This window comes from Octopus bimaculoides, chromosome 1, assembly GCF_046866305.1.
Source record: "Octopus bimaculoides isolate indiv1 chromosome 1, ASM4686630v1, whole genome shotgun sequence".
Classification (NCBI taxonomy): domain Eukaryota; kingdom Metazoa; phylum Mollusca; class Cephalopoda; order Octopoda; family Octopodidae; genus Octopus; species Octopus bimaculoides.
Genome location: NC_142928.1, coordinates 108,832,984 through 108,845,623, shown reverse-complemented (window position 1 = coordinate 108,845,623; position 12,640 = coordinate 108,832,984). Strand labels below are relative to the sequence as shown.

The window sequence follows — 12,640 nt, the reverse complement described above, 5'->3', positions numbered from 1 at the left end:
TTTATGTTCAAACCAGCCAGGTCTGACCTCTCACACCTTCCCTACAATGCCATTCTTATAATAAATAATCACATTATCAAAATCTTAAAGCTACAGGATGATCCATAATTAATCAAAATAATGTATATAAATAAGCTTAAAATTTGATAGAGTAATCTGAATGTTAAAGAGTTAAGGAAGTTATGCAGTTGTGAAAACATCAAATTCACCCATGCAAAACAATTTGCAAACTAATCCAACCTGTATTTGCATGGAAGTGAAACATAAGACTATTAAACAAACAAAAATATTACTAGAAATACATTTTGCAATAATTTTTTTAAATTGTTCTTGTTTATGAAACCTGACTAAGCAGGCATATGAATAAGTGTGTTTAAGCCATGACAATTCCATCTATTTGTGTATCAGGGAAGAAATGACTTAATGTGTCCTTCCTTGTCAAGTGTATGATTTGAAGGAAATTTGACTGCTATTCCTAGTAGATTGAGTGGGCATACAGAGGCTCACTTTTTGGTCTGTAATATTTTTATTATAATTAAATCAAATTTTCTAATTAAATTTAAATGGTATTTTTTTCATAAATAATTATACTCAGAAGAATTAAACAAAAGACTCACAATTTATATTATTACATTATTTCTTCTTAATTGAATGTCTCTACAACATTAGCCATCATATTCTTTCCTTGATCATTTCCTACTTTATCATGAACTAATATTCTATTCTAATCAATACTTTTGCATTTGTCAAAACCTTATTTCTTGATTTTCTGATACCCTCACATTTGTCATTACAATCTATTTATGTTACAATTCAAGCAATTAATCATAACGAATACATTTCTAGATACCTAAGTCATGAATAATGATTTACTTTAGATTTGCCATCAACTATTAATAATAATGTGTCATTACTGCAATTTATCTTAAGCATTAGCACTTTAATTAGTTTAACTTGGAGTAGTAGTAGTACTGAATATCCCTGGTCAGTTCTAGCTGAATAAAGACAAGCCACACCAAAGAAAGCAGGTGAAAATTTGATGATTCACAAAATCTAATTATGGTTTAGTATTGATTACTAATTCCAAAATGTTCCAGATACTTAATTACCATAGAGTGAAGAAAATATAGGTTTGATCAAGTTGAGATTCAATTAATAATTGTAATCCTCTTTAAAATTAATTCATTGTACATGCACAGAAATGGTTGTGTGTTAAGTAGCTTGCTTACCAACCACATGGTTCTGGGTTCAGTCCCACTGCGTGGCACCTTGGGCATGTGTCTTCTACTATAGCCTCGGGCTGACCAATGCCTTGTGAGTGGATTTGGTAGACAGAAAATGAAAGAAGCCTGTTGTATATATGTATATGTATATATATATGTGTGTGTTTGTGTGTCTGTATTTGTCCCCCCAACATCGCTTGACAACTGATGCTGGTGTGTTTACGTCCCCGTAACTTAGCGGTTCGGCAAAAGAGACCAATAGAATAAGTACTAGGCTTACAAAGACTAAGTCCAGGGGTCGATTTGCTCGACTAAAGGCGGTGCTCCAGCATGGCCACAGTCAAATGACTGAAACAAGTAAAAGAGAATCTAATCTGGAACTCTGTAAAATGACCCAACAGTTCACTTTAACCAATGCTGTATTTGTTGCAAACCTATTTGTTGTTTTCCTAGTCACCATCACTCTAAGTGACATAGATACGATGTTTTGAGGTTGGAGGCCTGAAACATATTTTTGTTTCTGAGAAAATTTAGCCATTATATAAGGCCTAAAAGGTGTATTTTGTAACAATTCTTATTTCTATTTTCATCTCACCAGAAAATAGCAATTATTTCTAATTCTTTAAATACAAAAAAGATAAAATGTCAATTACTGTTTATTTTATTTCTCAGAGATTACATTATGGCTAGATTGTTATAGAAATACGAAATGATTCACTTTGAGTAAAGCCGTTTAATTATCAAGACTGGAAAGTTGCTTTATTAAAACTTCTTAGCATTGAAACTAGCACTGAAGATCAATTCATAGATTTAAATATAGCAAATATTGATTGCATTTGCTTAAAGAAGCAGAAATTAATAATTTGAATTCTTTTAGTAGACAGTAGTTCAATAGGTCTGGGTTGATTACTGATTCATAGGCTATTGGCTAATTGTAGGTGGCTCTTTGCCAATCCATGTTCAGCTATGCCAGGATAACTCAATAAAAAGTTACAGCTATTTTTGCTTACATGCCAGATATTCAGTGTGTCTGTCTGTTATGTTCTTTTTAGTAATTCATCTTCCTGGCAAGATTATCTTATGATTATTATCCACTTCTTCTAATTATCTGTTTGTAAATGATTGACTTTTTTTTATTAATTAGTTAGATAAGGGACATTGCCCATGATTTTGCAATTTCTTTTTTTTTTCTCAGCTTGATGAGATTGATACAATTGATGTTCAGTTTGGAACATATGTAAGCCAACATCTATGGGAAAAAATAAGTGGATGGAAATTCTAAATGATTGGTAGAAGTGTTTAATGTAAGATCTTGGCTCAAAGAATATAGAATTTGGGTTAGTGCATGTTCTGCATTCAATGACATTAAGCCTATGAAGAAAGACAATCCAACCATGAACAACTTGTTTTTTTAGGGATATGCAGGACAATGTTATCCAATGTGTCCTTTTCCAAGATGGCTGAGAGTGATTTGAAGTGAAAGAAGATAATAGACAATATTTTACCAGATGATTCGGGACCTATTCTGAGCAGCTAGATTAATTAAGGCATATAGAATGAAATATCCTTCTCAGAGGCACAATGAAACTCATTCAGTAAGAATAATCACATGAGAGAACAATAAGCCAATGAGGGAGTCTTTACATGATTATCAATCTGATAAAAAATAGCAACTAAATCACTCAAATAACACCCTAGCATTACATCTTGGGAAAAGGACAAATTGGATAATATAGTTTTTTTTAACCCAAAAGATAAGGTGATTGTGATTGGTAGAGGGTAAAGACCCACTTTCGGTCATGAATGACCATGGGATTGCACCTAGAGAGTTCTCCTCTGAAGCACAAGCCCAAGCAAGGTTGTTTATGGAAGACCAGTAGTTACCCATGCATACCAGCCTCCCCTCTCCATGCCACTGAGGGAAAGGTGAAGGCCAATACAGCTTGGCACCAGTAACGCTGCAACTCATTTCTGCAGCTAAGTGAACTGGAGCAATGTAAAATAAAGTATCTTGTTCAAGAACACAACACACAGCCCAGTCCAGGAATCAAACTCACTACCTCATGATTGTGAGCCTGATATTCTAACCACTGTGCTATACTTTTAATTATGAGCATGTTCAATTGGGGCTGACTAGGTAAAAGAACAATAACTATAGCAACACGAACTATATTTTGGATGTTCAATATGTGGTCTCCTTAGACATCTCAACAATGATTGGTTATCACATACAAAATTACCTCATCCAAATGTTGACAAAATTTTTAAAACCTAATAATAACTAATCTGTTGATATATAAGAGAAGTATTATAAAGAAAGACTGGCGACCATGTTAGTAGTTTCTGCTATAGGCAATGTAGGATATCATTGTTGTGAAAATAGAAAAAGGTAAGTGGTTAGGATTTTTGAATTCAGTATCAGACAAGAGATAATTCATTAAAAGTAACAAACCAATGTTACATAGCACATTTCATATAAAGAGAACACCTCACATATGAAGAGAACTATCTCCTTTTTATAAGGCTAGAACCTAATATTTTTTGTAAAAAAACAGTTGGGCCCACTGTGCAGTACCTGTAGCCTCAGGTTAACCAAAACTTTGTTGCAGAACTTAGATATAATCTGTGTAGAAACATGTCATGTAAGTAGTCGTGTGTGTGTGTGTGTGTGTGTGTGTGTGTGTGTGTGTGTGCGTGTGTGTGTGTGTGTGTGTGTGTGTGCATGCATGCATGCATCTGTGTGTCATTATGTCTGTCTATTTTTGTGTAATACTGGTGTAAATAGCTAACTTAGCTATTTGATAAATTGAGATTGATAGATCAACAAAGACTTTTGAAAGTAATATTCCAGCATGGTCACAGTCCAATAACTAAAAACAATAAGAGAATAAAATGCAAGCTAGAGTGCTTCTATAAGGATCAATGTCCACTATTGAAGGAACTAATAATAGTAGCAGAGTAATTGTTTTCTGTGAATCAAAACAAGTATGATTTTACTGTGTAGTTATGTAATAAGAATTGTTTGCTAAATCAGCTAGTTTTATATCATTTTTTATAAAGTTAGCAAATATCAAGAAAATGATGAACTAAAGCTTTTTGAAATAAAATAAGTTTGAAGAATAAGATAATGAATTTGAAATGTTTTCTTTTTATATTACAGATGTAATTTGCTTTATTTTGAATATAAAATCATAATGATTGGTTAACTTACCTTTGTTAGTTCTCCAACAATAAGAGCTTGTTGAATCCCAGAATAAAATACTACACCAGTTGTGAGAAGCCACCTTTTTTCAACCCAAACATGAAAAATTTCATGCAACTGATGTTTAAACTCTAGATTTCTTTTTTGAACCAAAATATCTGGTTTATGGAGAAAGACTGAGACCATAACCAGTGCAGCAATTGTAAAAGATAAAAACACAATTTTTACTGTATGAAATTCACCAGCATATGTATTAACTATACTTAATGGCTCTTTTGGGCAGTAATCAACATTCATAGCAGCAAATGGATGGTCATGAGCAAATGGTGAATGAAAATGTTGAACTGACAATGGCTCAGATGGAATATAAGAAATGTCTCTTACAGCACGATTTGATGAGCCAATCATTGCAGCTTCATCAGATGAAAATGTTAAAGTTGAGTTGATTCTTTCAGTGAAATGAGCTTTATTTAAAGTATGATGCTGAAAGAAGATAAAGGAAACTAAAGAATTACCCATTATTTGTGCCAACTGAACACTTAGTATAAGTGCCATATGGAAACGTTTTAAAACATCGCTGACATTTATTCCTGATAAAGCTGCAAAGTTGGCAGCATAACTGGTACACAGAAGTTCTTGTGATCGCCAAAGAACAGCTTGACAAAGACCAAGAATGCAAGAAGCTGGAATTAAGGTTTCAAATGATGGGTAAAGATGTGATCCTGCAAAAATAGAATGTCCAATAATGGCAAGAACAATTGCTCCTTTTGGATGAATGTAATGAGCAATCGCAGATAATGCATAACATCCTATGACATAACTTGCATAAATACAACAAAGAGAAAAGTAGCCAAGTCCATTTTCAGGGTACATGGTTGATAACAAGTTGCGGAGTGGTATAAAAGTGCTTATAATAAGCAATAAGCTCAAACAAAGTGATGCAAGATTAATCCACATTGTACTGCGATGTCGTCGCATGCGTTCAGCAATCCATTTTTTGTGCTCAATAACTACACCTTCTACATCAATGGGGTCATATTTGTCAAATTCTTCACGGAATTTTGCTGAAGTCATTTTTATGCTGGATATTATTCAAAATATTAGAAAGAAAGAGTTTTGATGTTTTCTTAAATGAAATTTAATTCATTGTGGTTGAGACAGTAGCAGCAAGTTGAACGTCACCAATGCATTTTCCCTAGAAATAAAACAAAATATTGATCAGTGAATCAAATAAAATTATATCACTGACGTATTTTACATTGTATTCTATTTATAATACTGCATCCTATTTTTTTTTATCACTTTTGAAAAACACATTACATAAGTTTCTTGTCAACAATTTATGTTACATTATAATCAGCAGGTAATAATAATTTATTCATACCATAACATTTTGCTATCATTTATATCATAACACACAACTATGAAATAATTTTTTTCATTAAACTATTTATCAATTAGAATTAATCTCTCTCTCTCTCTCTCTCCCTCTCCCTCTCCCCCCCCCTCTCTCTACTTTTTGTTGCAATTTGCAAGTTTGTATAGCACTGAGGGTTAGAAAAGCACTCGACATTTGAAGCAATTTCAATTTAGTATCTAGACTGTTTTAGTTTGCAAAAATACATCTAAAGAACATATTTGTTTTCCATAATACAGCAAACAATCAGAGTTTATGAAAATTTAATATATTATAGTAACAAATTACAAAAATACATGCATAAATTTCAAATCATCCTGTGTACTCCAGCTGTTATAACAGCATAAAATTAATGAGCATATACAAAAAGTTTGACAGATAGATAGGTCTTGATGTAATATTTCCAACAAGAATCAAAATGTACAATCTGTGTAGCTGCCATCATTAAAATTTCATACATTTACTAAATACTGCATTGTAATTCCTTTAACTTGCTACAAATGCAGACTTGTAACTTCAGGAGTATAACTGAATGAATTTAACCCTTTAGCATTCACATTACTCTGTCAAATGTAATGTTTATCCATTCACATTGTTTCCAACCAATCATTTATCATCTTATAGTGTTGAAATTTTGATGATGTGATGGTAAATGTTCAAAATGACATTGTAGGGTAAGTGTGAGAGGTAGGATCTGGCAAGTTTGAACATAAAACAAAGAGAATATTTGGGCTGGATATGGCCAGATTAAATACTGGCTTAAACAGGTTAAACCAGTACATTAAATGGTACATACTTTATCAGCCCCAGAAGAATGAAAAGCAAAATTAATCCAGACAGGAAACAATGATCAATAAACAAAATATTTAAAGCTTTTATCAAGTACTCTGCAATTTCTTATAATATCACCATTACCTAAATGCTGTATACTATTAAGAAGATAATAAAGTCATGTGAAGCAAAGTTAGAGAAATTCAAAATTCATTCAATATTTGTTTTAAAGGGGAAAATGTGAAATAAAAATATAAACAACATTACACTGTTATGACATCATCATCCTCTTAATGTTCACTTTTCCCAGATGGAATTTGCTGAAGTGGATTTTCTACAGCTGGATATCCTTCCTGTCACCAACCCTCACCTGTTTCCAAGGAAGGTGATATTTTCTCATGGCCAGACATGTTTTCATGGGAGATTGTAAATGAAAGACACTGCAATGGTGGTACTTATTTTACAGATATCATGCAAAGTCTCAGCAAGGAGGCAGTAACACACACACACACACACTTATGATGGGCTTCTTTTAGTTTCTGTCAACCAAATTCACCCACAAGGCTTTGGTTGGCCTGAGGTTATAGCAGGAGATACTACACAGCCACATTTGGAAATTAGAAATTTCCATGCTTAGAAATTGACATCTTGGCAAAGATGTGTGAGCTGTAGTATTCAAATTAATACATTAAACTGTTGATAGTCAAAAAGCATATAGTTATTCTTAATCAGTGGTTGTACATATTGCTTCTTTAATACAGGGTGTACCATAAAGAATTCCAGATTGATTTTTAGTCACAATTTTTAGTAACATTAGTTCTTTAGGGTTTAATTAAATATGGTTATGTAACATATTAAGATATGTTTCATTCAATATGTCCACCTTTAACTTTCACAATCACCTGAATATGGCCGAGAACGGAGTCACATGAATGCTGGACAACTTCTTCACTTAAACCCTCCCATGACATGATTAAAACTTTCTTCAGGGCAGTGATATTTTTGTAGGAAACTCTTGAAACGCCACTTTCTAGAATGGACCAAATAGCAAAGTCCATAGAGGTGACATCTGGGCTGGAGTTGTGGGGGAACACATTCTTGGCCCAGAACCCACTGAAATGGCTCCTGCACCACTGCTGTGTTACATTGGATGTATGAGATGGAGCACCGTCTTACATAAACACATAATTATCTCCAAATATTTCAGCCACTCATGGCAAAACATTATCCTACAACATTTTCATGTAAACTGCTGAATTGACCTTTGTCCCCTCTTTAATGGACACCAGAGGAGATTTTCCACCATTGGATGACATTGCCACCCAAACCACCATTCTGGCAGGTTTCATTTGGTGAAACACCTTATGGTGCCTTTGGGAACAGAATCCAACCTTGTGGCCTAAATCCTGTCATTCTGGGTTTTCATTACAGCCTCCAGGGTAAATATCTTTTCATCTGACCAGACAAAGTCATTGGCACTCTGAATCTCTTCTGCCATTTTCTTGCACTTGTCCAGTCACTTTGCTTTGGAAGCAGCCGAAATTAGGTGTCGACATTGCAATTTTCATGACTTACAATTTAAGTTTTCATGTGTGACCCATTGCATGGTTGTCTGGAAGATATCGAAACTTTTAGCCATTTGCCTCATGCTCCGCCATGGATTTCACAACACTCTCTTTTGAATGACATCCACCAATTGTTTCAGGCTTATGGATCATTTTCGATCAGGAATGGGTTTGCTGTCGATTAAACCTGTCTCACTGTAGTGTTTCATGACATAGACGGTTTTGGGATCAACACGGACCCTTGAAGCCATGTCTTTGATGCTATGTCCTGCTATTTTCAGAGCTACAACCTCACTTCACCTGTTAGCTGCCATACTGAAATGTTTTACTCGATGAATGTAAACAAACAATGAAGTGTACATGATCAATTGAATGTTGAGGAGCCCATTTTTATTATTTTTGTACAATTTCAAACTGAATTTAATAAAATAAATTTATTTAAATAATCAGGAATCTTTAACGGTGCACTGTGTACATGTTACCAAAATTGCTATTGGAGGAGACAATAGAAAGAGTGGCTTCTGTATCTTCCAGCTCTCAAACAACTGGGTGATATTGATACTTAAAATTTGTTACCTTTTCTACATTCCCTACAGTACACTACATAAGCATTTGTTGGTATTTCTATTTAAGCAGTTTGTTCCTATGTATGTTCTGTCAAGATAAGATGCCCATTTTGAGAACAGTTTAGTTTCTTAGAATAGCTCGCAGCAGGGGTTTCTAATCACTGGGCTATGGACAAATATTAGGCTGTGGATCATTTGATAACAGGCTATACAGAAAGAAAAAAAAAAATTGATTTATTATCATTATATTGACTATCACAGTCTGCAGGGTGTGTTTGCATTACAGATTTATTTTATCTTTTACTTGTTTCACTCATTAGGCTGCGGCCATGCTGGGGTACTATCTTGAAGAATTTTAGTCAAAAATCAAATCCAATGTATTTTTTTAAAGCCTGATACTTATTCTATCAGTCTCTTATACCAAACCACTAAGTTACAAGGACATAAACAAACCAGCACTGGTTGTCAAGCAGTAGTGGGAGACAAACACAAACACAAAGACATGCACTTACACACACACACACACACACACACAAAGTGAAATGCTTACAACACCTAGGGGTCCTTACCCATCTAAGTACTAACTAGGCTTGACAATGCTTAACTTTGGTGATAAGACAATAACTAGTGCATTCAAAGTGATATGGCCATACAACATACAAATATGTATGAATAATTATATTACAATTATATCACATATATATTATATACATATACTTAATATATTCTTTTATGGCTTTTTTACATACCTATTTTCTATATTGCAATAGTATAAATGATGGAGTACAAGATCTTATAAAAAACAAATTTTATTACAATTTCACACTGTTTACTTTCTAGCACAACTTGTAAACATAATGCTACCCACAAACACACATGCATGCATGCATGTATGTATGTATGTGTGTATGTATGCACACATATATAGACACACACGTATATGTGTGTGTCTATATATGTGTACATGTTATATGTATGTATGAATGTATGCATGCATGTATGTATATACATGTGAAGGCACATGGCTTAGTGGTTAAGGCATTCAGCTCATGATCGTAGGGTCACAAGTTCAATTCCCGGTGGTGTGTTGCGTCCTTGAACAAGACACTTTATTTCACATTGCTCCAGTCCACTCAGTTGGCAAAAATGAGTAATACCAGTGTTTCAAGATACCAACCTTGTCACACTTTGTGTCATGCTGAATCTCCCTGAGAAGTATGTGAAGGGGTATGTGTGTCTGTGAAGTGCTCAGCCACTTGCACGTTAATCTCACGAGCAAGCTGTTCTGTTGATTGGATCAACTGGAACTCTCATCATCATAAACAACAGAGTGCCAGTTTTGTATATACATATATACACACATATATAAATGTATGTATATGAGAAATTATGTTAAATACAAGTTTATATCATTTGTCTCTAAACATACATTTCACCATTGTGGTTATTTGCAACCTCAGCATTGGATGATCCAAGTGCCTCATTAGGTATTTGATCTCTATAACATAATGCAAGAAAATGTTACCCTGGTGATCTGTAGTGGTTTAGCATCCAACTATACTTGGAAGAGCCAATGCAGAGGTTGCAAATGACCAAAATGGTGAAATGTATGTTTGCAGACAAATATTATAAACTTGTGTTATTATAATTTCTCCCACATTTGCTCAGTATATCATAACCAGTAATAATACTAAGTATCACTCTGGAAGCAAACTGAATGATGATACTCTAGATGGAACTCCAAATTTGCCAGTAGTAGTCATACAGCTAACTGTACAGAACAGGCTAGGAAAAGTTGCTACGATTAGAAAGGGGTGTGCAAAGTTGCTAGAATAAGAATGGGATGGGAAAAGTTGCTAGAATAAGAATGGGCTGGCAAAGTTGCTAGAATAAGAATGGGCTGGGAAAAGTTGCTAGAATAAGGATGGGCTGGACAAAATTGCTAGAACAAGAAAGGGCTGGGAAAAGTTCAGAAAGCTTCTACCTTTATTGGTAACAAAGGTCTTCTCCCTCAGAGTGGAAGGCAGGTTGTATGGTGCTTGAGTGTAAACAGCCATGCTACATGGTAATGAAACATAGACTGTGACTGCAGATGACATGCAAAGGCTTGAAAGAAATGAAGCTAGCATGCTCTACTTGATGTGTAATGTTAATTTGCATATATGACAGAGTGTAAGTGTCTTAAGAGAAAAATTAGGTATAAGAGGCATCAGATCTAGCATGCAAGAAAGACAATTATTCTGGTATGGTCATGTGATGCATATGGACAAGGACAGCTGCATCAAGAAGTGCCAATCTCTAATTGTGGAGGTGACCTATGGAGGAGGTAGAGCCAGGAAGACAAGGGATGAGGTGGTGAAATGTGGTCTTCGGATGTTGAATCTCACAGAGATGATGACTAGCGACCAACACTTCTGGTGATTTGCTGTGCTTGAGAAGACATGTTAAACTAAGTGAAAATGTGGTTGTGGCAAGCACTGGTGACACATAAAAGACACTTTGTATACTCTGGTTGACATTAGGAAGGCAACCAGCCATAGAAACCAGACCAAAACAGATGCCTGGAGCAGCTTACCAACTCTGGTTAAACCATCTAACCCATGCCAGCATGGAAAACAGACATATATATATATATATATATATATATATATATATATATATATATATATATATAAATATTGTGTGTGTGTGTGTGCATATATATGTATGTATATATGTAAAATCTTCAGTCAAAGCTGTATCTTTATGTTACTCTAAGTTTTGTGTTGCTACTTTAATCAATATACACTCACACACACTCCCACAGGTACACACACACATTGAAGGGTGAGAAAAGAATAAGCTGTAGTAGTTATATTTTAAGTTTACTTCAGATTGCTACAGGTAAATGTATAACGATTCCCATTCAACAACTACAACAACAACTACTACTACTACTACTACTACTACTACTACTACTACTACTACTACTACTACTACTACTACTACTACTACTACTACTACTACTACTACTACCAGTTCTATATTTAAGAGATGAGTAATTATGTACATTATTTACATTAGAAGGATATTTGTCCTCATCTTGTTTGTTGTTAACACAATGTTTCAGCTGATATACCCTCCAGCCTTCATCAGATGCCTTGGGGAAATTTTGAACCTGGGTTCTCATTCTTAAGGTATTTTCCGATGTTATTATTATTATTCTGGTCACTGCCTGGAACTGAATTCGGAATCTTGGGGTTAATAGCCCACACTCTTAACTACTACACCATATGCCCATGGGCAATTATGTGGTGAATTTTAGGGCTTATAAATCTAATATTTTCCTATCCTTCCTTAATACCAGTTCCCACATGCTATTTATATTCGTACTCAGTCTGCTTAGGAGGTTGTTGTGCCCTGGCATATGTGCATTTTCTAGTGGTCTTCTCTGTCTATTATTTTAACTTCATCCCACAGTGGGGGGGGGTCTCCATTTTTCCATACATGATCAGCTATACCCGATTTATCAATATCTCCTCATGTCACAGCTTCGCGATCTTCCTCTACCCTTATTTTGAGGGGACAGCACGTTTCGCCTTTGTATAACCTACCACAGCTGCATAGGATGGAATACATGCAGTTCTTAGTCATATTCTCTTCTATTGGTGGTTTTACTCAAAGGAGATATTTGCGAAGTGTTGTATTACTCTTGAATACTGTCTTGATGTCATATGGGTTGCATATCTTTTGTATCTTTTTGGAGAGGCCTTTCACATGGGGTAGATAGACTGTGGACCGTTTATTGGTTTCATCCTCTCTTTTCTTCATTATTGGAGTGGATAGTATGTTTTGCGGGGTAGTTGTTGCTTAAGAGATTGTTACTGAGCTTGATCATTTCTTCATGTACTCCATCC

General features: G+C 34.7%; 1 protein-coding gene across 1 annotated transcript in view; it reads right to left on the bottom strand.

The window, feature by feature from the left end:
• Positions 1 to 12,640, bottom strand: part of LOC106883739 (N-acetylglucosamine transporter UNC93A) — a 50,912-nt gene that overhangs the window by 15,779 nt on the left and 22,493 nt on the right. Inside the window, exon 2 of the mRNA XM_014934854.3 lies at positions 4,435 to 5,620. Within this exon, the coding sequence (XP_014790340.1) occupies positions 4,435 to 5,499 (1,065 nt within the window). The 5' untranslated portion in view covers positions 5,500 to 5,620. The remainder of the gene's footprint in view (positions 1 to 4,434; positions 5,621 to 12,640) is intronic.